Source organism: Anopheles cruzii, chromosome 2 (assembly GCF_943734635.1).
Source record: "Anopheles cruzii chromosome 2, idAnoCruzAS_RS32_06, whole genome shotgun sequence".
NCBI classification, from domain to species: Eukaryota; Metazoa; Arthropoda; class Insecta; order Diptera; family Culicidae; genus Anopheles; species Anopheles cruzii.
In genome coordinates, this window is record NC_069144.1 from 47779916 (window position 1) to 47807831 (window position 27916).

Below are 27916 nucleotides of genomic sequence, written 5' to 3' on the forward strand. Positions count from 1 at the left end.
CGCCGCCGCCGCCGTCGGTGTTGACGGTTGGCAAATCAGCCGGCGACAAAACACGGGGCGTGTGGTGCAAAATATTTATCAGCCCTCGCTCCTGTCACTGCAACAATCAATCAGCCAACAACGGACGCTTATTACACATCCCGCGGACCATGCGCCGTAGATCCGTGTGAGACGGATTCGTCTAACATTGGCCACCGCTGTGTCTCAGGGACAACTTTCACGTGCACAAGTGTCCCCAATACTTCGTAAAAACGCGGCCTGACGTCGACCATTATCGCCGTGATGGTCCATTTTTTGGAAGACTGCGTGGCGTGCGGTACATTAACCGTAAAGTGGCCCACACCGTGACCGTGACTTTGCCGCGAGACAGCAAAACATTTGGAAACACAAAAAACAATGTGAAGAATTAAGATTAGTAATGTTTCTCTCTCTGTGTGTCGTTTTAGGTCCCGAGCGCTAATTATTGAACCGGCCCGAGCCACGAGCCGTGATGCACGTCACAAGCAACGTCAGTACCGCCACCACCACATCGGTGGTGGTTGGTGAGAAGCGTCCGGGCTGCGAGCAGAAGGACGCCGGCCAGGACACGCGCAAAGTGTCTAGCTTCATCCAACGATTCTACTTCTTTGGCAACCGGTCAGCGCCGGAGGAGATTGCTAAAGCAGGCTCCCAGGAAATCAAGACAGAAAAGACCCGGTCGACGGAACTGTCCATCGGTGTGCCGAGGTCATCGAAAAACTGGCGCGGTGGCGCAGGAGTAGACCAGTCCCAGTCATCCTCGGACTCTTCGCCCGATTCGCCCGCACCGTATCCAGCGTACAGTGTGCAGCGATTGCGTCAGTTCTGGAACAACCGCTTGCTGGCCGGGTCGACCGCTAGTGGGGCGACCGTCGACACGCTGACGAGGAAGGCCAAAAGTGCCACCATCGGTGCGCCGGTGGCATCCCGCGCCATCCACCGGAAGTCACCGTCCCCGAGGGCCTCGTACCGTTCGTTCCAGCGCAACGGGTCGATCGGACGCTCCGGGAAGCGCCATTCGCTACTGACTGCTGTCGCCGATCCGCAGCTGTCGGTGGAGAGCGTGGCCGGCCACAAGCGATCCTCGCAGACGGCTGTGCTCAGCCCCGATCGGAGCACACCGGTGATCGTGGAGAAACGTCAGTGTGTCGGAGCCACGGCCACTGGGGCCACCGGCGGCACCGTTCGTCGTTCGTTTCCGCTGGCTACGGCAACCCCGGCGGGCAACCACATACACTGGGCCCGCCGGACCGAGCTGCTTGGTATTCGCGCTCTGACGCGCGAAGAACAGGAGCCGCAGCGTGACAAAATGCCCCTGCGGGTGGAAAACTACGTCAACAACTTCATCGACGTCGACATCCAGAGTGTGACCACCGGAGCGGTGGAAGATGAGGTGCCACCGGTGGCGGCGGTGGCGATGGCGACGGAGGAGCCCAGCCCGGTGCCGGTCACCCTTCAACCGAGTGCTTCGCCCACCCGGAAGGGCAACACGCCGACGCGCAAGATTAGTTTCCTGAACAACGGTTCCCCGTACCGGCGGCGGCTGATGGCCGGCAACGGCACGAAGGTGGCCGCCCTGACCAGCAAGTTCAACCAGATGATCCAGCAGGATGCCCGGTTGCTGGAGGAGGTCAAGAAACGGGGCGGCTACATTCACCGGGCCGGCAACGTGGCCTACAAGGTGCTGGAAGATACCCGCAGCCTGGGGGCATCCGGGGCGTTGGCGGCCGATGGGTACGGGAGTCTTTCCGCACGCAACACCTCGGGCCGTTCGAGTTTGCGCAAGAAGTCTTCGTCCGCCTCCAACGCCGATGCCGACAGCTCCGACGAGGTGGCGTCGGGGTCAAGCAAAAGCTCGTCGCTCCGCCGGACCGGCGTCCGGAAGCGGCCGAGCCTGCGGAAGAACATGTACCGGCGGCCCGACTGGGCCGAGACGGGCCGCAGCTCGCTCGGGGTGCGCAAGGTGCTGGAGATGTTCGAACCGCACCGGAACAGCACCAAGACGGACGCCACCAGCCATGGTGACACGGGCAAACCGCCACCGGGCCGGGGTAAGCCGAAGGTGCCGGACAAAAGCGAACAGGTGCTGCTGCTGGCAACGACGAAGGAACAGTCGAAGAGGGTTCAAGCACAGGAGGGCGAAAGTGCCGAGCCATCGGCAACGACGGAAGAACCTCCAGAAGGATCTACCGATCCGATGCCATTGGAAGGCGAGATGATGGATGCCACAGATGGTCAGGCGGCAGAGGAGCCCTCCCGGAGTTCTGCCCCGACACAGGAACCGATCGAAGAAGTGATCACGCTTCCAAGTACCCCACCGAGTGACGTGGGGCCGCCGATCGCCGAAGTGAAGGAGAAGAAAAAGAGTAAAAGCACCGTATCGAAGATCTACGAACGGTTAACTTTTCGCTCATCCAGGAAGATACAAATCGAGCCAACGGTGCCGGATACCGAGGGTGACTCAGTTCCGCCGGCGCTCCGGGACTCCCCGGAGCCCGCACCAAAGGAGGCTCGCCGATCGTTTGTTTCGTCCATCGAAATTCCAACGATCGTGATCGAAGAAAACCCGGTTCCGGAAGTGGCTGATGACGCCTCGGAGCAGAAGATCCTCGAAGCGATCAGCAGGGCCAGCCAGCGGATCGAGAATCTGTCGAAAAGCTTCAACGATCTGTCGCTCGCAAACGGCGCGCCGGCACCAGTGGCTCAGGAAGTGAAGGTGAAGGAGGAAAGTGGCCTCCAGGTGCGACCGAATGCCTCGTTCCTGTTCGGAAGCGCCCACGCTAGTCAGCGGAACATTGCCGAGGCCGTCAACACGGTCGTGATCAACAAGTCCGTTTCGATGGACGATCATCAGTTTCCGTGCTTCCGTGGGACCACCGGTCGGCAAAGTCTCAACGAACGTACCTTAACGCAGCGCGGCCATCCGGAGAACGACTACGAGCTGGTTACGCAGCCCGACGACAGCGGCGGGACAGTGGGTTCGGCATCCATTTCGAGCCCATCGATCGATCTGGTGGAGCTAACCACCAAGATTGAATCGTTTATCCACAAATCGAAACGAGACTCGGACAACCTCTACCAGTGCATTGCGCGGATAGGGGCGGACCGGGGACCGGACGATACCGTCAGTGTGAACAGCTACGAGTCATTCGAGAACTATGAATCCATCGAGCACGGTGCACCGGACGGGTGCACTCAGGCGGCGCGCGATGAAGACACGTACGAAATATGCAGCCCTCCACCACCGCCGCCGCCTCCGGCACGGGATGACCCTCCGCCGGTGGCGGTGGGCGGGAGCAACGATCTTACACTGCCCCAACCGAAGCGCAATCTGTCGGCGTCGCCCAAAACGCTACCGAAGCACCTGCAGGTGACGTACCAGTCGAACTACGAGAGGATCAAGTACAGCAAGATCCCACCGCGGCCACCGAAACCGGACGACATTCCGTTGCCGCCGCGCAACAACCCCTCGGTCGGTGCGCCGACGCCCTGCACCACTCCGGTGGGCGTGGGCGATCCGACGAAAAGTTTCCCTGTCCCCGAGTGTGCCTCCGAGGTTCCGAGTGGAGATTTGCTAGACAAATCACCCCACGGACACATCTACGAGGAGAACATTTACGACACGATTCGCAGCGCCGACGATGGGCTGGATTACGACGATCCGGCCAGCATTGCTGGCGCCGACTCGTCCGGTGAGCCGGAGGGCAGCCTCTCGGAGGGCGTACCTCCGTCCTCCGCTGGACGATCGACTCGACCGCAGCAGCAGCAGCAGCAGCACCATCAGCAGCAACGGCCACAGCAACAGTCTCCCACCGGAGACAATGTGTCGTTGGTGTCCTCCAACTGTTACGAGTCAATCGGCAGCCGGATCGAGTACGTGCGCCAGCTGGCCCTTCACCACCAGCGGATTGGTGGGTCCACGACGACGCTGGCCTCCGATCAGATCACCAACAGCCTGTACGGCACGACGGGCGGGCTGCTACCGAGCTTGACCCCCCCGAGCGAACGGGGTAGCGACACGAGCAACAACAGCGCGGAATGGACCGACATTTCCGATGACGATTACGGGACCGTCACGACACCCGGCGGACTGCTAGTGCCGCCGGCCGGCTCGAAGCGGCCAAACTTTATTGTGTAAGTTTTACCATAGCCATAGCCGGAGACACACTTTTCTGACTGCGGCCACAACGCGCGTGCTCTCCTTTTCTTGTCCCTCCAAACAGCGTACGCGAACGGAAGCGGACGCACCACACACCGTTAAGGTCGCGAAAAGTGGCGCGCATCTCGCACACGAAGATAGACGGTAAGTGGCACAGCCGCAGCTTCTTCTCGTTCTGTTATGCAAATCATTTCCCGGCAGACCAGCTGGAGATGGAGGGCAGCTGGGCGTCACGAGACACACTATCCACCGGCTGCCCTTTTACGATCCCGTTACGGTGAAACGGTATTCTACGCCGCGCTAATGAAGCAGAAGTCGCGCCACCGCGAATTCCTTTCAAATTCCTATTCCATATGCGCTTGAACGCTATTCGGACATTTTGGGGCCGCCGTTCCATTCGTTTGCTTACGATGGAGCGCCGGTAGGTGACGCTTTAGCGGAGACACACTCGCACACTGGAAACGCCTAAAGGTATGCAATCCGGGCAACGAGCTTACTCGCAGCGAACGCGCGCGTGTTTTGTGATACAGTTTTTGATTTCTTCTCTCGAGTCTGCTGGGGGTAATTCGGATTGTAAAACATGAGCTTAACTATTGTTTTTCATGATTAATGTGTCATTCTCCAACCGTGAGTGGCTCACACCGCACGCAACGCACCGTCATCGCTCGTTACACGGTCAATCGATGAGAGAGTGATGCGCACGCGGCTGCTGCTGCTGGGAGAAGCAATTATGATTCTTCGCGCGTCGAGTCATGCTTTGGGGTGATGTGAAAAGAAAGCTTCACGATCTGACGATCTTTTCCCAGCCCTAACCGCGCGCCGTTGTTGGAAGCAGCTAAATTTAATGGAGAAAAACCCTTATGTAAGTTAAGCTTGCAGGCACATCTTGTCGGGAAAAAACAAACATAAATCCTCCCATTGGCAACCACCGGCCTTTGGTTGGGAATACGGGGAGAAATGCATGCGCCGTGCGGTTCCATCTGCGCCGGCACATCTGTTAATTAATCTAATCAGTCTTCCCGGCGGGGCGGACGACAGTGTCTCTGGTCGCATTGCGGGTGCATTGCGCCACCGAAAAGAAGTGCACTCACGCACCAATATGATGCCGTCGGCGGTTATACCCATTGTCATCGTGATCGTTGTTCGGGACGAGTCGTTACACGACGCAACACACGTATGTGTGTGTGTGTGTGTGTGTGTGTGACGAGAACCCAAGCCATTTTCTGCAGATTCACAATCGATTACGACGCACCCGAGAGTGCGTCGGGAACCCCTTCTAACGACGGGGAGAGATTAAGAGGAAGACCGAGCGAGTTGAGCAATTAATTGACCCGCTGATTGATCTTCCAGCAAGGCACAATGAAGCCTCTTCGGGCCTTTCAAATTTCTCAAGCGATCGCGCCGTTGATTGACGATGCGTTTGCGTTGCGCTGGCCGCTGATGCCCACCCACCGAAAAGTGATCGAAAGCGGTGCAAAATGGCCGCCGGTCGCGCGCGAAGATGATCGAACGGAATGCTCTTTTTCTTTTCGAAATGTCAGCGTAGAAAAAGTGGTGCTGGCCACTCATCAGTCGCACCGCATCTGCCACTAAACACACGATGTGCTTGATTTGATCTTTTCACAGTTTTGCATCATCTAATGACATTGGCATTGTCGGCGGGCAGTGTTTTGTGCGGGGCCTCCAGCCCGTGTCTTTGGGGGATCGTTAAATTAGCCTTTGACGATGAAAGAACGCACTTCAACGATCTCGGCTTATTAAGAGCCACGCGAACTCTTGTGTTCAATTTCTTTCTAGCGCTTCTCTTTTCTCCTCGAGGCGTGGATTCGTCCTGAGAAGAGCATCGACGAACAAGGGGGCAATGAAGTGGCCACCTACACCCCCGGTGGGGGTGTGAAATTTCGCAGCAACCCCTTCGATCCGGGGGGCCGAAGCGTAAATAAATTACCAAAAAATTAAATCGACAGAAAGGAACGCATCATCGTCCGGGCCACTCAACGAAGGCAGAGGCGTCCGTTTGGAAATGGAAGAGTTTATGTAATAAAATTGGCAGATCGTGCAGTGTGAAGGAGGGAATTGACGCGTTAGCCATTAGACTAACGAATTGTTAAGGCTGCCCCCCTTCCGTTGATGTGAAGGATACTTTTTCTTATTAACCTGTCGTGTCTCGTGTGTAAATCCCCACAATAGGAAATTAAAGCATTTTGGATGTACTCTTTAATGGTCTGCTAGTAAGAGGCCGTTGGATTCAAATGATCAACTCTCAACCAACAATATCAAACGAACTAAATCAAAAACAGAATTCAAACCAGAGTTTAACAGGAGCAGCTTCAGAATTCCTCGCAGAATAACTGCATAATTTAATATAATAAGTGCAAATATTGAGCAAAGGGCAACCATCCAAAAGCTGTCGTTAAATGTCAATCGGAACCCAAAGCATGACACCAAAGCAGGCCGCTATTGCTCTGCGTACACCGGACGTCAAAAGTTTCGGACCAATGACACTTTCCAACCTCAAAAGTTGTAGGCAACCAAATTAAAGACTCTAATGTTCAACGTTGTACGCGCATGTAACCAGGAAGCACATGAAAACCCGCAAGAGGTCATTCGTAAAAGTAACCGATTCTCGTTGCATAGTTATTTGCCCCATACAGTGCACCGATGGCCACCGTGTCACTGTTTGCTCTCCAAACTGCCCCCCCCCCCAATAATCGCACTGCGACACCACGGAGCACGGCCTCTCGCCGGCGTGGCCTTTACCCAGCGCAGCAGCTTCGAAGATCGGTCGCCGAAGCGCCCCATAATCGGCCCGATTTGTGGCGCTCTTTGTACCGCGACAGCGCGAGAGACGGTGTGGCCTTCGCGGACATCGCGACTCTCTCTCCCTCTGTCTCCCTCTCTCTCTCTCTCTCTTTCGCTCAGTGTCTATCCCCAGCGATCGCGAGGCTGTGTGTGGCGCGCCGCCGATCGCAGCACTTTAGTGAGCTTTTGCGCATGACGGCGTGCGCACGCGGTTTCGTTGTTTCGTGGTTTTGGTTCGCCAGCAACAACGCGCCAACACTTGCATCGATCGCGTCTGCTTGTGTGTTTGTGTTTTCGAATAAAAAAGGGTTCATCTTGATAGTGTGAGTCGGAGCGCATTGTGTGACCCTCAACACCATCGGCCGGCGGCCCGGTGGTGGGTTGTGCGCCCTCGCTGTTTGCCTGTGTGTGTGCTGAACGAATGTTTATTCAATTTGAATCGCGTCGTGTTTTGTCGTGCTTTTCCAGCGGCTCAAAATTCAAAGTAGAGTTTACGGAAAATTGGTCTCAGGGGGTGCACCTAAATTGACCACCTAATAACACCCCGTGCGTGACACCGTGACGTTTGGCGTGGAAAACTGCATCCGGATCCGGGGAGAGCAGAAACCAGAAACGCAGAGTGCGCGCAGAAACGCGGTGCGCTGCGTTGCGTGACGGGCTCTGCGGGAGTGTGTGTGTATTGCCGATTGTGATCGTTTGCGGAATGCGGCACTGTGTTTGGGGCGACCCAATAGCGGAACGACACACAGCGGTGGTGTGAATTATGAGCTGCCGATGGGTCAGAAATGTGTCTTCCCAAATGCACCCCCGTCTAACGGTCGCGGTCGCTTAGCTCGTTACATAACGATCGAGTTCTTCCCTCCAATGCACCGTGCTGTGTGTGTGTGCGTTTACGAAGGATTTTCTGAAAATCCGTTGCCGCCCCAAAACACGCTCCTGTGTCGCGTGGGCACATTCGAATCGCAGAAGAGCCGATCGTCGATGGCAATAAAATACTGGCGCATTATGAAACGGGGTGCATCAGCACGTTAAAAGTGGTCTTTTGTGGTGCGTGAGGCCGTCGTGAAATCTGCATCCCGGCCAAGGCAGCGAAGAAGTGAAAATCAGGAAAAGAGTCACCCGGGTCCTGGAACTGGAAACACCAGTTTGAGCGGGGTCTTTTGCCATTTCTGGCCAATTAATAAATAATGTTTACTGTAAACAACTTTCAGCCCATGCTAAGCCCCATTCGTTTAGCTCCAGTGTGTCCAGACTTGGCGAGGCTCTTAACGCTCGATATGTTTATTGGCAACAATGTGTATTTAAAACAAACAGCTCCATTTGAGCCTCCCCAATAAAGGAAAGATTGTTGCCAAAATGGCCCTCCCAAAGCCGGTCGTTCCTTCAAGGTCGGCCTCTCAATGTGTGTTGCCAGCACACTTTCATGACGCATGCGTCCGCTTGGGCTGGCAATTAGCGACAACATACCACCCAAAAAAAACTGCCTGTTAATTAGCACGTTTTGTGTGTCCAGCGCTCGGTAACCCTTTGGTTTTGGGCAGAGTGGTTTATCGCTTCATAATAATAACCCACATCCGGTGCACTTCAGAGCGCTCCTAGTGTCCACATCCCAAGACGGAACGCCCGATCTCGCTGCCTCGTGTAGTGCACGGATGCAAGCTTAACGGTCTCCGGATCCGGATCGTTGGCCTAAATCCGGGCCACAACAACACTCTCCCACAGAGTGGAAAGAGGTTGTCAATTCGGATTTTAAGCAGCAAGCGGAAGTTGTGTCATGTTTCCCCAAAATTAGTACGGCCACAGCCCTTCGGGAGGCTGAACATTCCGGGGGTACGAAGGCGGACTTAATGAGGAGGGCGAAACATAACGGACGGGCTGCTGCTGCTGCTAACTTCCGAGCTTACCGCAAACTCTAATGAGCCATCCGGGCTTCAGACACGACGACGATGATCACTTGCAGCTTCAGTTGGGACGTACACGACGACGACGTATTTCCAAGAAGTGGTTTGTCAGGAAAAAAGGTTCGCGGATAATAACCGGTGGCGAGTCGGGTCGTGTCGCGCCAAGGCTAACCACACCGAAAACTTGTTCTGCATCTGCGATACTGACACATGTGGAGTGTTCGGATTCGAGAGGTTGTGAGCCTAGGCAAGGTGTACCGTGTGTATCAGGTACTATCGATGCGCAAGACTCAGAATTCACCCTGTCGTGGCACAAACACCAGCCCCCGGGGCAGACTTTAAAGGTCAACCAAAAGCTGCTGCGTGCGATCATTTCACGCGATGAGATCATACGCAAAGCCCTCCCGAAAAGTGAAGCTAGCGTAGGAAGTTTTGGTCATGGCGATCCGCTGAAGAATGTTGGAACTAATGTTGGCTCCTCGAATCGGGGAACCCGATGATCGTAAACTGATTGAAACGATCAGTGGACGGTAATAAATGACGCTCCCTAGTGCCCCCCGGTGGTGCCCAATGATGCGTGCTCGCTACGGACCAGAGCGTCGCCAATTGAATGCTTAATTCGAATCGAAAGTGCATCTGGGTCCGGCGCGAAAGTCAACCAGAGCCAGAGACTCGGCCTCGGAGTCACATTAAAACCGAGCGTTCCGAGAGTTCGTTGTCCGGTGCGGGGCGTTATGGGGCCGTGATCAGACGAGGAACTTCGCTTCAGTGGCGATGTCGGGCACTCCCCGACGTGGCGGAGTCTTGTGGTTAACCCCTGACCCCTCGAAGACGATCACTTCTTTCCATGAACGGAATCATTTCTTCTGGTTAGAAGACGTTGGAGTTGAACTCTCCACTGGACCTCACTCTGACGTAATACGGTGCCAAACGCTTGGCGGTCCAATGGTGAGTCACTCTGGATCTGGATCAAGTTTCCTTAAGCGGATGATCCCCCGTAACCGGTTTGCCGGCACTGGTCGGCACTTTTGGTTCCAGGTGGTCCACTTGTTTTTTTTTTGTGTCCTGGATCCAACACCTACGACGTGTGGGACTTGTTTTGCACATTCGTGAACTTGTTTGCCTACCGGAACCGGTTTCGTACCTGTTGCCTGGTGGCCACAAAAATGGTGCTCCAAAACGGAGCAAATGCTTGGGCTCGAACGAATGCCTTTCGTCGGATACCTTGGGCCTAGTCACCCGAAGGATGTCTCTCAGAGGAGACGTTGGGTATTGGGATTTTGTAAAGCCTTCCTCGAGGATCGTTACCCGACAAGTGGCCGCAGCTCTCAAAATGGCCCGGCTGGAGATTACTTCACCGTCCATAATAATAGGGCAACACGGTAACTCATCAGCTAGCGGCGCTGATGAGGTCTGGCCTTTAGAGCCTGGCCCGTCAAGGTTAGCGTCAATCAGGCGATTAGTGACGTTGGTGGGTCTTCGTGGCGTGTTTTTGATTTTATTTTAATTGACAACTGCGTGTCAAGATGACGACGGACCGACCGGAATTGTCAAATAACTGACCCTAACAAGCTTCCTCACTTCCTCGAGCATTCAAGTCTCTCACCAGTAGTCGGTGGGAAAGGAAGCATCGGTGGCCCCCAATCCCAAAACAATACGCATCGGTGTGCGGAATGCGACGGTCTAAACAATCGGGTGGCAGGATGTTGAAGGCAAGGACACACCCGGTGCTACAATTAGTCGTGCCAGTTTGTGTGGTGTTTGTTTGCCACGTCGTTGCCACCAGGTTAATTCACAAAAATCACCGAGTAAATCACGCCTCTTTACTGCCCCTCAAGAAGAAAGCTCCCGGATCGGATCGAAATGAAGCGCCACCGCTCTTTATGTAACGCTCTGACCGGGGCTTAATCGCATTAAAACTTTGAGCGCAGCATGATTACAACGTTTTCAACTTCTGCGATAATTTCGGGGGGTCTTTAATTTCCCACTTCGCGCGCGCACGTCCGATACGGCCGGGGATTATCAATTAATTGTTCAATTTCATTTAATACGCCCGGAGATTATCTAATTTGCGTCGCCTCACGTGTGAGATGCGTGTGTGTTAACAGGAAAATGGTCCACTTTTATCCACCGGCGAGCGAGCCTAAATCAATCATAGGCCCCAGCAGCCGAGCAGCAGCAGCAAACAATCGATTAATACCTTTTTGGTGCCGCGAAACCGAATCCTAGTCCTGGCACCTTTTTTAATAGCCTAGCAGCGTGAAAGTGCATTTCTGGTGCATTCGCGTGCCGCGGTGCGATTGTTGCTTTTTCTGTCTTATTTTGTGACCGGCGCTGTTGCCTAAACCACGTCATGTAACGCGCGAGTGAAAAGAAATTAGTTTAACTTACGATGGAGCGACTGCAAACACAGGAAAAAAAACGAGAGCGTGTCGCGGCGCCCTAATGCTGAAAGAAATTTACCAGACCGCGGCTTTTTCTGTGCCAACGGCTCAAAACAATCGTCGTTAGACCTCTGGGTCGTTGTCGACGTCGTTGAGTTGTCGAGGCGCGAATCATAATCATAATTTACCGAAGCGCAATTTCTTTCTCTCGGCGCCGGCGGTGGCGGCCGGCTTTTTTGTTCGCTTTCGCTTGCTAATTCCGCGTAAGATGCGCTCCTTTTCTGCGTTACGCAACCAACCAGAGACCGAGCGAAGAAGAACCGCGTTCGATTGGCAAACAAGCGAAGGCAGGCCGCAAAAAAAGGCAGTGTTTGAACACAACAGCGCGAAACGATCGTCAGTCGCTCGCAGTCGCGTGTGAATTATGCAGCCCCTAGCCCAGGCACTGACGGTGGGGCATATCGGCATCATCGGCACCGCCTGCCGGGGCCCTTTGGACTGCAGTTGTTGGAGGTTGCGCTGCGTTTTGCGGGTCGGTAGTCGGTTCGGTTGGTCAGTAGCAGTGTGTGCATTCAAGTGCAACCCGCGTTGCGCATGTGTGGTGGGCGCGCGCGCGTCGGTTACGCCGATCCGGCTTAGGTCCCGGCCACGCAACAATGGGCCGCCACCCCGTCGTATGCTACCATCCGTGGGATCGGCATTCTCGATCCAAGGCGTGCTAAAGGGTCGCAATCTGATCCGCGACAACGCGAACGAAAGTCACCGCCGAGGTTTTGAATTTATTGCAACGATTTGTGGGCCCGCCACGATCAGCATCATGGCGATTCCAATTTCCTATTTGGAGGAATTTCAATGAGAGATCTATAAGATAGACTTTTCTTCGTAGCTCGCGGAGCCGTTTGGCGCATGCAACAATTCCGATGTAAATCGCCCAACACTGACCTTCACGTGCGGCCGGGTGGTTGTTGCGTGTTGTGCCTAAGCAACGAACTCCGGGCTGCGTTGCGAGACTGCCGCACCATGAATTGTCATCACAATGCAATGGTGAAAAGCAGCAGTTTGGCGATAATTCTGAGGCTCTCGTTTTTGCTAAACCTTAACACACACCGCGAGCCCCATGATTACGTGTTGCCGCAATGGATGTCACACCGGATGCGCGGGTCTCATCATCATTTGCGGTCGCTTAGGTCGCGATTTTATCAGCGCGCATTCGTGGCCTACAAACCGCGAGCGGTGACGCCAGAATGGGGGGTTTGGATGTGGTTTTCTGTACAGTAATTTAGGTGGTGGCCTAAGCGGACTTTTGCTGCGGATTCGGTTGCGAATCAAATGTTTACTAAATTTAGAAGAAAAAAAACCCTAAGCGAGAGGGGACGTTGTTTCTCAGGCTTAGGCTGTTTCGGAAGCCGGACAGGTGGAAAAAAATGGGTGACGCGCGCCATTGAATGTAAATTGAAACCCGTCCCCGCCAATTCCAGAGTGTGCTCCAGAATGTAATCAAAGAGATCACGCCTCTGGTGACCTGTGTGGCCAGGCAGCCCACCAGCAGCAGCAGAAGCGGCAGGGTTTGTGATGGCCACCCCTTTCGCTGTAGCCCCGAAAAACCCTGACTGGGAATCTGGGCCAAACGAAACAAAAAGTTAATTAAGAAATTTAAAAGATCGGCCCGTGCCTAACCTCGGGCGGCGACGCTAATCGCAAATTCAAATCTCAAACGACGTCGGTGAGGAACAGAAACTGAATTGAAGGAGACGAAGACGCGCGACGGCACGACCTTCGGTCGAGCGAACGGTGGAAATGGAAAACCTTTTTTCCGACCAAAGACCGCCAGAATGATCGCCCCGCCGGAAATCGGAAGGACGGAACGGACTCCATGGAATCGGTGGTGAATTAGGATTAGGTCCCCACGTGCGCAGTTGACAAACAATGTTTTGCCACCGCGCCAAACACAAAGCAATAGAACAACTCGTGAGTCGTCAATTGGTGCAAAACGTCGTGGACGGTGACGGCGATCATTATGTGATCTTTTTTTGTTTTGTGGGCCACGTAATAATCGAATGATTGCCTTTAAATTGAACTGTTTTTGCCGTAGCGGCAATGACCAGTGTTGGTGTTGCGTAAGGCCCGGCGATTCGAACGACCGACGGACCGACGGACCGGCCATCCGTAACGCAAAACGGATGCAATCGGAAACGATCATTTTTCCCGGTTGGGTGAAACTATTTTGTTTACAGCCTGTGCGGGTTTTTATCTCTAATCGCACCCGGGAAACTCACAGTGAGTGGCCGCGGCCCAATTAGGTGTGGTTTGTACCATTGAACGCTACGGGCTGGTCCCGGTTCGAAACATTCGGAAAACATCAACATCCGCTCAACGTGTGAATCCAGAACCGCGGATACGTGTCGGATACAGCCGGTAACATAAAATCGGGTTCCGACGGTTTTATTGCACACTTCACATCCGTGCGACCCATGCTTCGCGTTGAGCGAAAGTTTTCGTGTGACTCAAGACCTCATAAGGGTGGCCAACACCCCTTAAGTCGGACGAGCTGTGGGTGATACAAATGATTAAAAAAATTATGAAATTGGTGATCGGTTGCCAAAACTCGGGTGACGATGCACCGGATCGGCCATACTGCGCCGAGCATACTAATTGCCACGCACCATCATACTCTGGGCGCCTTTTAAAGGCAGGGGAAAAGAGATTGGCTTTCGATTCCGGTGTTTGGTAAGGAAATCCGTGTGTCGTTCCGGGTGGTGCAGGCGAAAGTACAGCGGCCACGGGGTTTTCGCGTTCCGGTTGGTGGGCAAACAGACCACCATTGGCAATGTTTTTATCACACAACACCAGTGAATTAACGGAAAAATTCAAAAAAATTATAGCAAACCCCGTTCTTTATGGCTGCCTTTAACCCTAGAGCCAGTGTGAGTGAATGTAACCCCCGTTTGTGCGCGAAATAGTGCCCGCAATATGAACGACTCCGTCTGGCGGCGATGCAGCCTCCAACAACAACGGGTTCCACCGACCACCGGGCCGGGTTCCGTGCCCGGATGGCGCTAGGGTACACCCCGAACACAGGTGGCCGGCCAGCCACCGAAGGGACAGTGCCCCGTAAGCGAAGACCCCGGGCCGTTGGTGAAGTGTTCGTGTCCTCGACGTCCTCCGTGTATCTGTGCGATCCTGCCCACCCGCCGGAAGTGCCGGTGGACAGCGGTGACGTTGCGGGTGCCACCACTCGACGCCGTGCTGCCGCTAAAAGCGGATCCAAAGGATCCCCAGGCGGCCGACTGGATCCGGTGTACGAAAATTGCGTCCCATCCCACGAGTCACGGGTGACGCGTCCCCGACCCCTAACCTCACTGTGTGCGGTACGAGTCCGGCAACCGGACAATCGGGGGGCCGGGTTGCCATCTAAAACTCCGGACCACCGACCACCGGATGTGCCGCCGAGAAGGAAGCACGCGGCCAAAGTGGCCACCCCACAACCTGTGATAGCGAGCGAAGGCGGCGAAGGGGATAGTAATCGGTTTGAGCTGCAGCTGGTGTCCGCTTTTCTTGGTGAGTGTCCTTAGTATGCCCTTGACTGATAAGAAAGCCCCGCCGTGTAGCAAACATGGTCGGCCGCGTCAGTTGCGTTCTGTCGCTCGCGGTAAGCTAGAGTCGAAAAAGCAAGAAGGCGTCACAATGAACCTCCATTCAGTCCAGTTCTCGTGGGTGGTTCTCGCGGTGGTCGCAGTGTGTTCCGTGGCGGCCCTACAAGCCCCCAACCCGGCCCAGTGCGTGGAAACGTCCGAAGGTTACTGTGTGGTGGAAAATGTAGTGGCACCGCCGCCATACGGACCGTTTCCGCCGAATGCGACGGCCGTCTGGATTCGCAACAGCAGCCTACCGACGGTCGATCGCTCCCTGTTCGCGGCCCTGCCCACGGCCGAAAGCCTGATGATACACCGGCTTCGGGTGGAGCACCTCTCACTGGACGGTTGCCCCCGGCTGGAGGTCCTGTTCGCGAGCTACAACGCGATCAAACGGATCGACGCGGTAGAAGGATTACCTCTGCGGCAGCTACACCTGTACCAGAACCGACTCACGGACATTGGAGGTGTGCGCCGGCTGACAGCACTCGAGCAGCTGTATCTGCACGAAAATCTGCTCGAATCGCTCGCGCTCGAGCAGCTGGCACCGCTCGGGAAGCTAAAAATCCTGACACTCCAGCGCAATCGACTGACCACACTCGGCGGGGTGCGTGATCCGCCCCTGGTGATGCCCCACCTGGAACAACTGTTCCTGCAGTTCAACCAGCTGCCCCACCTGGACACCAGCCTGTGGCGGATGGAGCGGTTGCGTGCGCTGGACCTGAGCCACAACCGGCTCGGCTTTCTGATGACCTTCCTGGAGGAGCTACCGGCACTGCGGACCCTGGAGCTTCACCATAACCCCTGGAACTGTGCGTGGCTCGCCGGAATGCTGGACCGGGTGGACGGCCGCCACCAGATGGCGCCAGCCGTGCAGGAGGATGAGGCCCAGTGCGCAGCGGGACCGCTGCTCGACGGGCGACTTTGCTGTGCCGAAAACGCCACCGCTCCCGATCCGATGCTGCTGCTCGTGACCCGCACCGGGATCGTCGATGAGCTGCAGCAGCAAATCCACGGGGCCCGCGACCAGATCCATGCGCTCGAGGAACGGGAACGCAAACAGGACGCTCTGTTCCGCGGGCTGACGAAAAGATTGGACCAAATCGAACAGCTCTGTGCGGCCAACCGCCCAGAGGCTTAAGGAAGTCACCTGGTGGTCCTGTGTATCCCTTTGTTGAGTTTATTGCAAGAAAGAACCTAACTGTAAACATGCAGCGGTGAAGCGGGGTCAGCGTTCACGAGGCGGTACGCCTTCTCGACGACCTGCTCCATCGGGAGGATCCGTTGCTCGAGGGCCCGGTTCGTGGTGTCCAGCTGGGCCACCAGCGTCCGGAGCTGCATGGCCCGTTCCCCCAGGCTGCGCAGCCGGCTCTCGTGCTGGTCGGTCCTTCCGGCGTACACCCGGATACCCTTGCGCAGCCGTTCGATGAGGGTCCTCGCCCGCTCGATGCTTACCCCGAGCGTCTGCTGGTGGATCGCATCGATCGACGGGGTGGGCCGTGTGTGGCGCCGGTACAGATCCTCCGCCGACTGTTGCAGGTCCGCCAGCGATCGCTTCACGGTGTCCGCCAGCCGTTCCAATCGATCCGCTTCCTCCTGGGTCGTTTTCTTCAGTCGGGCGAGTGAGCTTTCAAGCTCAGCCTGCGCGGCGGTGGCTCGCTCCAGTGGCTCCCTGAGCTGATGCTGCCAGTCCGAGATCCGGTCCTTCGCGGTGTTTGTCTCCGTTTTGAACGCGTACTGCAAGAGGTCGAAGCGCCGCTGCAGTCCACTCAGTTCGTCCCAGTGCGCCCCGAACACGTCGGTCGAGAAGTCGTGCTCGGCCGCCTCGATGCAGCAGACGTTCTGAAGGTTCCGCATCGAAAGCCGCTCACAGCGGGTGGCCTCGTCCCGATCGGTGACACTGACACGCCGATCCTCAAAGTAGAGCTGGGCCTTGCTGAGCCAATCACAGCTCCACTCATTCCCGGCGTACGCAATGCGTTCCAGCGCCTCTCCGAAGTCCCGTAACTCGCCCTCCACCAGGTACAGGTTGTTGCCGGATAGATCGAGCGCGGTGAGCGAATCCAGGTGCCAACCGGTAAACTTGAGCGTCACCAGTTTGTTCCCCGCCAGCGACAGGTGCCGCAGCTTGAGCAGGAGCGCCCCGTTGACCGGCACGTCGCCCAGTTCCACACTGAACACCCGGTTCGAGGCCAGCGAAAGGCTGTGCAATTCGGTCAGGTTGGCAAAGTCGGACAGCTGGACCCGCTCGAGCAGATTCCCGTCCAGCGAGAGAACCCGCAGGCGCTGGAACTTCCCGTCGAACCGGGGCACGGCCCGCAGTCGGTTGTGGGTGAGCGTCAGGGAACTGAGCTGGTGGTCAGTACCGCCCGGTTCAAAGTTCACCTCCTCGAGACCGCTACCGTTGACGCTGACATGTCGCAGGCCGCTCCAGATCGTAACGTTCCGGACGGCCACCGCACTGAGGGTGAGCTCTTGCACGGCGGGCAGTTTGCGGGACAGTTCCAGCGAAAAGTGCGGGATCTGGCCACCCTCCAGGCTGAGCACCGGTTGGTCCGCGTCAAACGAAGCATTCCGGATGGATTCCTCCGTCAGAAGCTGAACATCCTTCAGCACACACGCTCGATCGACCGACGACTTGGTGGACGGCTCACAGCCATAATGGACGGCCTGGACGGCGGTACCTAGCAGTAGCAGAACTACCGCGTTGACACTGCTGGACGAGACGGAGTGGGAATCGCCAATCAGTACCCGTGACGTATACCGGGCGCGCTGTGCAATGTGGTACCTACCAGAGCATGGTCGGGAATCAACCGATCACTTGGGCGACTTACTCGCAACTGGACTCACCGGGGTCGGGAGTCTGTTGCCACCGGCCGCTAGGGACCTTATTCCTTATCTCATCAAAACAAATAGAAACAACAACGAGACTTGGGGCATATCAGTTGCATCGACGGCGCTCAGACTCTACTTCTTTATTGAGGAACACTTTTCGTTCACGTGTGCCCTAAACATCGTCAGCCTGGCCTGGACGTCCCGCAACTTGTCCGCACCGCGCTTGACGGCGGTCCGCAGCTCGTGCCGGACAGTCTTCGTGAGCAGCGTCAGTTCCCGTTGGGTGGCGGCCATCGCTTCACGCTTGCCTTCGAACTGATCGCGCATCTTCTGCAGCTCGTCCTGCAACTTTTTCAGGTCCTCCGTGCAGTCAGCGTACGGCTTGGTCGGAGCTGGCGTTGGGGGCGCTACCTTTACGCAAGTTACGGGTTTCCCGCTCGACGGATTCAGTTCCTTCGGCGCCTCCGTTGGTTCCGTCGGCGGTTCGGTCTTGGACTTCTCCTCGTGTGTAACGCTACACTCCGATTCCGGTTTCTTCGCGATGCTCTGCTGGACCTCGGCAAGTCGCTTGTTGAAGTTGTCCTCGATTTCTTTGCATCGGTTCTCCAGCTCTTTGCTCTTGCCCCAGTACTGGGCCTCGAGCGAGTCGTACTTCTTGAGCTCACCCACCAGCTCACCCTCGGCAGTGGCGGTCTCTTGCACCTTGCAGCAGATGTTGGATCCGCCGATGCCCTCGCAGTTTGTGTCACCGTCCGTGATCCGGACCTCGTTCGTCCGCAGCACGGCCAGCATGGACCCGAGCGCGGTACACTCCCAATCGTTGCAGGCCAGCGACACGCCGTCCAACTCCGTGAGCGCCTCTAGCCCTTCGACGCGCGTCAGATTGTTGGAGGCTAGCTGGAGCTGGGCCAGCGACTCCACGCTCCAGCCGCTCACCTTCAGCACGGTCAGCGTGTTGTTCTGCAGTCCCAGCTCACTCAACGCGGGCAGCACCAGGGAGGCGGGAGAATTCACATGATTTATCCGATTGCCGCCCAGAAGCAGCCGTTCCAGCTGTGTCATGCTGGCAAAGCATTCCATGTCCAGGGTCGACAGAAGGTTGTGCTCCAGGTGAAGTTCCCGCAGGTTGTGGAAGGCGCACAGGTTTGCGACACTTGTGAGTCGATTGTGGGACAACTTTAGGGTCTGAAGTTTGTAGCCCTGTCCATCGTCGTCGCCGATGGTGTCCGGGTGGATGGTGTGCAGGTTGTTGTTCTCGGCCAACACCTGCACGAACTCGCGGGCGATGCACAACTCTTCCAGACCGGTCCGCCCAATCGTCACCTTTTCGAACGTACGGAACGCACGGTCGCAGTGCTTCGTGTGGAACGCCTTGATGGTCCCTCCCTTGATGGCAAGATACTTCCGACCACTGGCATCCTGTAGTGTCAAATCTTGGCTGGGGTCTTCAAAATGCAGCCCATTGATGATGCATGCCAGGGGCGACGCCGATGCGCACTTGAGGGCGATTTCTGCGGTGGTCTGTGGCCGTACAAAGGACACCACCAGACAGCTGGGAAGTAGACAAAGAAGATATACGTAGTTAGTCTGGCCAAAGGTATAGGCGGCTCCAAGACCTTACCAGCACAGGAAAGAGTAACGTAGTAACATCGCGCGATGGTTGCTTCGCTTCTGAGCACAGCCAGCCACAAACTGGCGGTCCAAGGGCGGGACCAACTCTCCCTGGCCTGGCCCTGTGGCAACATTGTTTAGTGAAAGCTCCGCAAACGACTACTAAATCGTTTCCGGCGCAGAGGTCACAAACTGGGCCGAGGTCAGATTACGCCGATCGGACAGATTCATATCAGCAATCTGGACGAGACATTGTAGCCTGTGTGGCGCGAGATAAGGCACGGATTACTTGGATGTTGCGACTCAATTCGTGTTCTCAATCGGTCGGTGGCGCATCGTGTGGTGTTGACTCGCGGAAAGGATGGCTTCTGGTGTGTGGTGGTAAGTGATTCCTCCGGTCACGATTCCTTGCCGACGTGAAGATTTACGATTCAACCTCTCCTGACAGTGCGACTTCGGTGGTGTTGATCCTTTCGTTGGTCCTACCCCCGATTCGAGGTGGTTGGTTTTCGAACGAGTACTCCTGCCAGTCCCGAGGTACCGAATGCCAAATTGCGGAGCTGGTGCTGGCGACGGATGCCGCCATCAGTGACGCGCAGTTTGGTCCGATCAAAGGATCGCTGCTGGTCGAGTCAGGCCGCGTTCCGCACGTCACGCGCGCCCTGCTGAAGAAGTGGCCGGACGTGAACGACTTGACGCTGGACCGACTGGGTGTTCAGAGTTTGTTCATCGATCCGAAGCTTATGCACCTCTCGGCGGTGCACAATGCCATCGAGACGTTGGTGGTGGACGAGGCCGATAACGGCACCACGTATGGTCTCAGAAGTCTGCAGCTCTCGAACAATCGACTTACGGCCCTGACGGTGGTCAGTCGTTTCGTGCAGCTCCGGGTCCTGAATCTGGACCACAATCAGCTGACCACCCTCGACCTGGGGATGTTTGGCAAACTAGGCGAGCTGCGGGTGCTGTCGGTGGCCCACAACCAGCTGACCACGGTGGTACTGGCTCCTCAGAGTGCTCCGCTACAGCTAGACAAGCTGCGCACCCTGTCGTTCGCCGGAAATGATCTAGTCGCACTGGACATGCAGCACTGGGAGTTCCCATCGTTGGCGGACCTGAACCTGACCGCGAACGGGCTGAACTGGGTGGAGGGAAAGTTGGATCAGTTCCCGGCGCTGGCGCACGTCGAGCTGGCCCGCAATCGCTGGAACTGTGACTGGCTGCTCGTCCAGAGCCTTTACACCGTCGACGTACCGGATCAGCGGTACACGCTGGACCAGGATCCGGCCGGACGCTGCGAGGAGGAGAAGCTGACACGCATGGGCCGGCACTGTTGCACCTCGGAGAAGGTCGCACCCGGCGCGATGGACGTGTACGACAGCAAGTGGTCCGAGATTGGCGATCTGTCGAAGAAGATCACCAACCTGAACCGCACGCTTCTGGAGAACGCCAACGCCACGCTGCGCTTGATCGAAACGCACCGCAACACACTGGCTGGCCAGCTCGAGGATCTGCTGGAGCATCAGAACCGGACGGACGACGGACTCAAGTCGTTGGGCGCGAAAGTTGATGAACTGAAAGACGACGAAATAAGCGGGCTCGAATCACGGATGAGGGAGCAGATCGACCAGGTACGGGAATCGATCAACGAACGCTGGAATGGTACGCAATTGGTGGACACAAACACGACCTTGGGGAGTAGTAGTTGGCACCAGACCAGCGTAGCGCACGAGGGCGCCCTAAAGGAACTTCGGGGATTGTTGCAGCAGAGCACGCAGCAGATGCAGCTGTACACGGATAAGGCCTACAAACAGCAGGCCGTACTGGACCGGCAGTCGAAGGACATGGACAGCATTCGCGAGCTACTGGACCGAGCCGTGGCCCAGAGCAGCACGCTCCAGGCGCGTGTCTCCCAAAAGCTGGAACGAAAGGTGGAGGCGCTGCTCGAATTCCTTGCTCAAATAAGCGAAGACAATGGCGAATCGAACACCGATTTTTTGTAAATCTGTTTCGTTTATTAATAAAGAAGACACTTGGCGTCGCTTTAGTTGAAGCGCCGGGTTAGCTCGATCCAATCGCTGCTCAAACTTGCCACCAACGCGTCCATTTCGATGGCCTGGCTCAGGAGTCGGTTTTTCATATCGATTATGAAATGAAGCAATCGCTTCTCGTTCTGTACGTTCTGGGTCATCGCGTCCTCCAGTTCCGTGGCGTGTTCGACCAGAGTATTAAGCTCGCCGCGCAACTTCTCGACATCTTCCAGGGTGACCGGCGCACTGGCGGGTGTTTCCACCGACAGCGCTTTGTTCAGCTGGTCCTGGAGCTTCGCCTCGAACTGCTTCAGTAGCAGGTCCCATTCGCCGGGGAGCTTTTCCTGAAGGGCTTCGATCTTGCGCAACTTCTCGCGGGCGATCCGTGTTTCGGGCACAAACAGCTGCTCCGCGCTCCCCGAGGGTGCCGTCGGGAACTGACAACACACGCCGGCCACCTGCTCGATCGAACATTCTGCCGGTGGGCTGCGTTCGAGCACAATGGTGGCTGCGTCCGCTAGTGCCCCGGTCAGCCACGGGCAGCTCCACCGGTTACCGACCAGATTGAGCCGGGCGAGACTGACAAACTGGTCAAAATTCCGGAGCCCGGCCAGCTCGGTCAGCTGATTGTCGTTCAGCTGTAGATTTTCGAGCGATGGCAACTGCCACGTGCCCATATCGAGCTCCTGCAGCCGATTGGAGGCCAACGACAGGTGTACGAGCTCACCGAGCACGAGCGGTGGCGATAGGGTCGAAACGACACGACCGATCCGGTTGCCGGCCACCGACAGCCGTCGCAGCCCGGTCATCCCTTGGAACGGGCCCATCTCAAGCACCGAGATGGCGTTGCCGTCAAGCAGCAGCTCCACCAGCTTCCGGAACGGGGCTAGCTGCGATACGTTCGCGAAGCGATTCGAGCGCAGATCGAGCACTTTTAGGCGGTACGGTGGTGGACTAATATCCTGGGGGTCAGTGGTTAGGTTCACGATCGCGTTGCCACTCAGCCGGAGCTCCTCAAAGTTTGCCCGCACGAATACACTCTCCAGCTTCAGTCCTTCGAGCTGTAGTGTGCGAAGTTTCTGCATCCGATCGGTCATCGGACGCGACAGCATTTTGAGGTGCCCGCTGGCCACCTGCAGCTGGGTCCGGATGCTCAAATCTGGCCATTCCGGTGCTCCTCCACCGTTCAGGGACTTTACGAGGCACACTTTGCTTCTCTCGCTGGCACAAGCCACCGTTCCGGTGGAGGATCCGGCAGCTGCCGCAATGCCAACGGCGGTGCAAAGCCTACAATCGAAGGTTTGGTTGGGTTTTGTTCGATCCAAAATGTGTTCCCGCAGGTCCGAAAGAGTACTCACAGGACGAAGGTGTACATCACGGTACAGCCAAGGTTGACGTCGACGGTATACTGGGGATTGAGATCGGCCTAATCGCAGCTGTTGTCGAGGACACACGAGATCTGCGGATCTAATCAGCGTCTTATCAGTCTGATGGGTCGATAAGGAAGCGAGATGCCCCATTCCAACCATGTCTCTCTAGGTTCGGGCAAACTTTGTTGCAATCTACTGGAGTGTTCAATAAGTTCGTACGACAGAGAGAGAGAGAGAGAGTTTTAGTGCAAGGTCAAGACATCTCATTGACCAGTATAACCAATATTTTGACTGAAGTATTGGGTTTCAGAAAGCTATGTGCAAAATGGGTGCCGCATTCGCTAAAAATGGTCCCAAAATGCATTCGAATGCAACTTTCTCGGCAACATTCAGAGCTTTTTCGAAAGGAAAGGAAAGTGGATTTTGTGCGCTGATTCATTCCTATGGATGAGACTTGGATGATGGACCCAAGTCATGATCCTGAATCAAAACAAGAGGCCAAAGAGTAGTGTGAACCTGGTGCTTCGACTCCGAAATGAGTTCGTGTCCAGAAAACGGCCAAGACCTTCTTGGTTAGCATCAGTTTTTTGAGATGCCAAAGGGATTTTTTTTGTGGATTACTTGCAAACTGGTAAAACAATAAATTTCGATTGTTGTTGTAACCTTTTAGAACAACTGAAAGAGAAATTTCTTGGAAAAAGACCCGGTTTGCAGAAGAAAAGCATGCTCTTTCATCAGGGCAATGGACCCAGTCACAAGAGCATTTTGAAAATGGCAAAAATACATGAATCCGAGTTCGAATTGTTGGAGTATCCACCGTATTCACCAGATTTCGCCCCTAGCGACTTGCATCTGTTTCCACAGACCTAAAATAAATTATGCGTGAAAAACGCTTTTCATCAAATGATGACGCCATAACAGCTGTGGAAGCGTATTTTGAAGCCTTTCCAGTTTTTCACTACAGGGATGGTATTTATAAATTGGAGTCTCCTTGGCACGAGTGTATTGATGTTCAGGAAGGCCATACCGAATAATAAAGTGTATTTCAAACCATAAAACTGTGTTTTTCTTATAGATCATACGAACTTATTGAACAGCCTAGTAGCCGCTATTTTAACTCCCGTCCGATGTGCACAATCTCTAATCGCTGTCTCACACTTCGTCTTCGTCTTCTTGCAGATGATTCCGATCACCACTATGAGTCACTGTACTCGATCGGATCGAACGACTACTACCCCCACCACCGACCGGATGGCGAGCGATTGCGGGTTACCGGGACCGACGGTGTAACGAGTGGCCACCAGGTCAACTTCCACGAGCACCGCGGGGTCCCTACTGCAGCCGGATCACCCCAAGACCCGGCGGCACTGCTGTCCAACGACGACGAGTTCGATTCGTTCGATTCCGACGATAGCGACGACGGCGACGACGAGAGTCACCGGAACCGTACCGACAGTGGCGTCGACATCCGGAACGCCAAGCTCCCGGATCCACCAGCCTCCGCCAGTCAGGTCTACGTGCTGGTACAAAAGATCAAGAGTCTGGGCAGCACCCTGTCCAAGTCGGAGATCGCGAAGGGCTTCAACAAATTCTCGAAGCGGAAACAGCAGCCACCGCCACCAGCCAAGGCCACCGGAGTGGCCACTTACGAGAATGCCATCCTGCCACCGAAACCATCCTCGAAGGTGGCGAAAGCGAAGGCGTCGGCGTTCAAGCTGCCGCTCCCTTTAGGCGGGACAGCCGCCGCCCCGAAGCCACCGCCGGAGGACTACGTCAACAGCGAGTTCGCGGTGGCCGGTGGTGGCGGGCGGCACACTCACTCACATTCGTGCTCCTCGTTGCTGCCGTCGCCCTCTGCACCCAGCTCGCCTTCTAGTGGCCTTCCGGCGGCACCCCCGTCGTCGGGTGGGGCCGATCTGCTCCTCCGGAGTACGAGCGAGTCGAGCAACGTGAGCACCGTTCCGACGGTGGCCAGTGGCGGCGACGGTGGCGCTCCGGTCCAAACGCCGAGCCGGACCAAAAAGCCCAAAAGCAGCAAATCTTTGCGCTCGAAACTCCGCAAAAGCTTAGTGTCCGACGGCTCGACGAACCTCAACATTGGCAGCTCGTTCAACGGTTCCCGGAGCACGTTCTATGTGACCACCAGCGCCACCGTGGGTGGTGGCGCTTCCGGTGCGGACGTGGATTCGGGCATTTTCAACGGTCTCGAGGCCAGTTCGACAGGGCCATTGCTATCCGCTTCGTGCGAGGATAGCCGCCGCCGGTCGATCGCTTCGGTCGCGGGTGCTGGTGGTGGGCCAACGAATCGGCCTACGATTCCACCGCCACCACCCCCCTTGTCACCGGTGGCCTCACCTACCATCGAAGGGACACACAAATCGTGTGTCCCACACCCGGCGACTGGACCGAAGTTTCCGTCTCGTAAACTGGGAGCCACCTCATGGTACGCCGAATGCGGAGTGTTCCTGCAGTCTCCATCACCGCCGCTGAAGGACGGACCGACGGTGCCGCCGATGCTGGTGTCGCCAACGGCCACCACGAACGGTTCCTCGTCCGCGTCGTGGTACGCTGAGATCTACCAAACGAGCGGTGCCTCCGTGGCCAGTTCGAGCGAAAGCTCAGGGGTGTCGACCGGCGGCGAGGGGGGTCCGGGAGACGACCACTCGCACAGTATGTTCGTGAACGAACCGCTCTATCAGATCTACAACGCGGCCAAACTGGAGTCGATCACGCGCGATATCGACGCCGAGATTAACGGCCAGGCGGAGCTGTACGACGATGGGTACGAGAAGATTTCGGACCGCGGACGGGAAGGTGCGGACCGCGACGATGATGGTGGTGGCGGGGTTGGTAGTGGCGGTTCCAGTGGTGACGGATCGACCGATGGCAGCGAGTTCTCCGCTCACAATGGTAGGCATCACCGGCATCACCATCACCCGTCGCTTCGGAAACCATCCCGACCGACGGCACTGGAACTGATCGAACCGCACGTCGGCAAACTGCGAACGCTCTGGTGCGAGATTCCGGAGGTGCGCAATTCGGAGATTCTGGGTAAGTTCCCGCAGGCCCCGCAGACACGCTAACGGTTCACTAATGTCCGTTCTATTCGTTTTAGCGACCCTGACGCCAACGGAGAAGCGATTGCAGGAGGCCAAGTTTGAGATACTGACGTCCGAGGCATCGTACCTGAAGTCGCTCAATCTGCTTCGGACACACTTCGTAAACCACCCGGCGTTCCGGGACGTGCGCATCCTGTCGTCGGCCGAGCGCAAGACGCTCTTCTCGTCGATCATCCCCGTGCAGGAGTGTTCCGATCGGTTGCTGTGCGATCTGGAGAACTGCTGGCAGGACAACATCATGCTGCTCGGGCTGAGCCACAGCATCTACAAGCACGCCGAGAAGCAGTTCCACGTGTACGTCACGTACTGCGAGCACCAGGCAAAGATCGATCGCACGCTGAAGGCACTGAAGGCCAACAAGCCCGAGTTTGCGAAAACACTGGCCGAGCTCGAGTCGGACTCGGTCTGCTGTAGCCTGAGCCTGTCCTCGTTCCTGATGCTACCGATGCAGCGGATAACGCGCATGCGCCTCCTGCTCGACGCGGTACTGCAGCGGTGCCGAACGGACGACGACGAGTTCGGGAGCTGGGAGAAAACGTTCGTCCTGATCAATCGCATCCTGACGCGCTGCAACGATGCCGCCCACCGGAGCGAGCAGGTGCACGAGATGGAGCTGCTGTCGCGGCAGATCGAGTTCCCGACCCACATCCGCCCACTGCCGATCGTACCGTGCGGCATCGGAGCGGCGCCGAGCAGTATGCACCGGAAGCTGGAGAAACGCGGCGAACTAGTCCACCTGCTGTGGCGCGGCGACGACGCGAAGCTAACGTTCGGTAAAAAGTTCTCCAAGAGCAACGTATACGCGTTCCTGTTCACCGATTTGCTTGTCCTGACCAAAAAGAAGAGGTAACGAGGAACTGATCGCTTTACGTTTGGCAAGTTCTTTAACCTTTTTTCGCTCCCCACCGGCAGTGATGAAAGCTATCTGGTGGTCGACTACTGCCAACGGGCACTGCTGGCGGTGAGTTCCGGGGACGTGGTGCCCGGACTGCCGGCGAAGGAAATGCAAACGCTCGGTAAAAACCTCATCATCATGACGCTGCTGGAGAACCACGAGGGAAAGACAATCGAAATGGTGAGCGTAGGACACGAAAGGCCTCCAAAGCGCCCCGCAAACTAACGTTGTCCACTTCCACAGATTGTTAGCTGCCCGTCGGAAACCGAGCGCGAGCGGTGGTTGACGGTGGCGGAACCGCCCGCTTCGGAGAACCCCGAGGAGAAGATCTACGAGCAGTGGGATTGTCCGCAGGTGATCGCAGTCCACCCGTACCAGGCGCTGCAGCCGGACGAGCTCGATCTCGACATCAAGGATGTGGTGCACGTGCATCGCAAAATGGCCGACGGTAGGTAGCGACCGTTATTGGGTAGCGCCGATCGATAACGTTGTTCTTGTGGTTCGAATACACCCACAGGTTGGTACGAAGGTGAACGCATCCGGGACGGGGCCGTCGGTTGGTTCCCGAGCAACTACACGAAGGAAATTCCGTCGCCCCACATACGGGCCAAACACATCAAGCAGCGCCACATGCTGCTAACCTATACCTCCAAATACATCGATACTGCCAGCAAGGGCCACCACCAGCCGCAGCATCATCATCAGTATAACCACTACCAGCAGCATCATCACCATCATCAGCATCAAGGGCAAAGCAAAAAGTGATCGCTCCCGCAAGTGTTGCTCGGTCACCGCCAGATGCATTTGAAGATCGAGTTGTGTAAAGTGGCGCGCTGTACAGTCGGCTGTTAAAGAGAATGATCGAATACGGTTTTAGTCAGTTAGAATGCATATATACTTACTGTTAGTGTTTAGTGTAGATAGGTTGTGTAAATTTACTGCCTACTTGTTTCATCTTATCCTATTTTCTATTTTTCGTTGTTATATCGCATGGTAAATGTATATTGAATTCGAAAATTATTCTCCCAACGGTGGCAGTGCATTTAATTTAAGAAAGAAAATCCGTCTCAGCCTCAGGACGAGTGGGTCGCCTTTTTGAGAAATCTACTCTATTAGGCGCAGGCTCCTTCGACGGCGAGAACTGTTGCACTGTCAAATGC

The 27916-nt window shown here is 56.1% G+C and overlaps 6 protein-coding genes across 7 annotated transcripts; 3 read left to right on the plus strand and 3 right to left on the minus strand.

Annotated features, from left to right (window-relative positions):
- Window positions 1-490: 490 nt before the first annotated feature.
- Window positions 491-27765, plus strand: LOC128266854 (uncharacterized). The gene is made up of 7 exons (XM_053003644.1): window positions 491-4152; window positions 4242-4321; window positions 23922-25793; window positions 25858-26707; window positions 26774-26936; window positions 27000-27204; window positions 27274-27765. The coding sequence occupies exons 1-7, from the start codon at window positions 491-493 to the stop codon at window positions 27519-27521; spliced, it is 7080 nt and encodes a 2359-aa protein (XP_052859604.1). The 3' UTR covers window positions 27522-27765.
- LOC128267474 (uncharacterized) lies at window positions 14270-17272 on the plus strand. The gene is made up of 2 exons (XM_053004311.1): window positions 14270-14822; window positions 14965-17272. The coding sequence occupies exons 1-2, from the start codon at window positions 14315-14317 to the stop codon at window positions 16035-16037; spliced, it is 1581 nt and encodes a 526-aa protein (XP_052860271.1). The 5' UTR covers window positions 14270-14314; the 3' UTR covers window positions 16038-17272.
- Window positions 16055-17732, minus strand: LOC128267476 (uncharacterized). 2 transcript variants are annotated; one of them, XM_053004316.1, is made up of 2 exons: window positions 17689-17732; window positions 16055-17609 (listed from the first exon to the last, which is right to left on the minus strand). In XM_053004316.1, the coding sequence occupies exons 1-2, from the start codon at window positions 17694-17696 to the stop codon at window positions 16094-16096; spliced, it is 1524 nt and encodes a 507-aa protein (XP_052860276.1). In that variant the 5' UTR covers window positions 17697-17732; the 3' UTR covers window positions 16055-16093. The 2 variants fall into 2 exon arrangements, with proteins under 2 accessions (XP_052860276.1, XP_052860275.1); XM_053004315.1 differs by having other exon boundaries at window positions 16055-17612.
- Window positions 17836-19459, minus strand: LOC128267477 (uncharacterized). Its single transcript, XM_053004317.1, has 2 exons — window positions 19353-19459; window positions 17836-19283 (listed from the first exon to the last, which is right to left on the minus strand). The coding sequence occupies exons 1-2, from the start codon at window positions 19379-19381 to the stop codon at window positions 17864-17866; spliced, it is 1449 nt and encodes a 482-aa protein (XP_052860277.1). The 5' UTR covers window positions 19382-19459; the 3' UTR covers window positions 17836-17863.
- On the plus strand, window positions 19611-21412 carry LOC128267475 (uncharacterized). Its single transcript, XM_053004314.1, has 2 exons — window positions 19611-19723; window positions 19791-21412. Exons 1-2 carry the CDS (start codon window positions 19704-19706, stop codon window positions 21343-21345), a joined length of 1575 nt encoding a protein of 524 aa, XP_052860274.1. The 5' UTR covers window positions 19611-19703; the 3' UTR covers window positions 21346-21412.
- Window positions 20329-22805, minus strand: LOC128267478 (uncharacterized). Its single transcript, XM_053004318.1, has 2 exons — window positions 22731-22805; window positions 20329-22659 (listed from the first exon to the last, which is right to left on the minus strand). The coding sequence occupies exons 1-2, from the start codon at window positions 22745-22747 to the stop codon at window positions 21387-21389; spliced, it is 1290 nt and encodes a 429-aa protein (XP_052860278.1). The 5' UTR covers window positions 22748-22805; the 3' UTR covers window positions 20329-21386.
- Window positions 27766-27916: the final 151 nt, after the last annotated feature.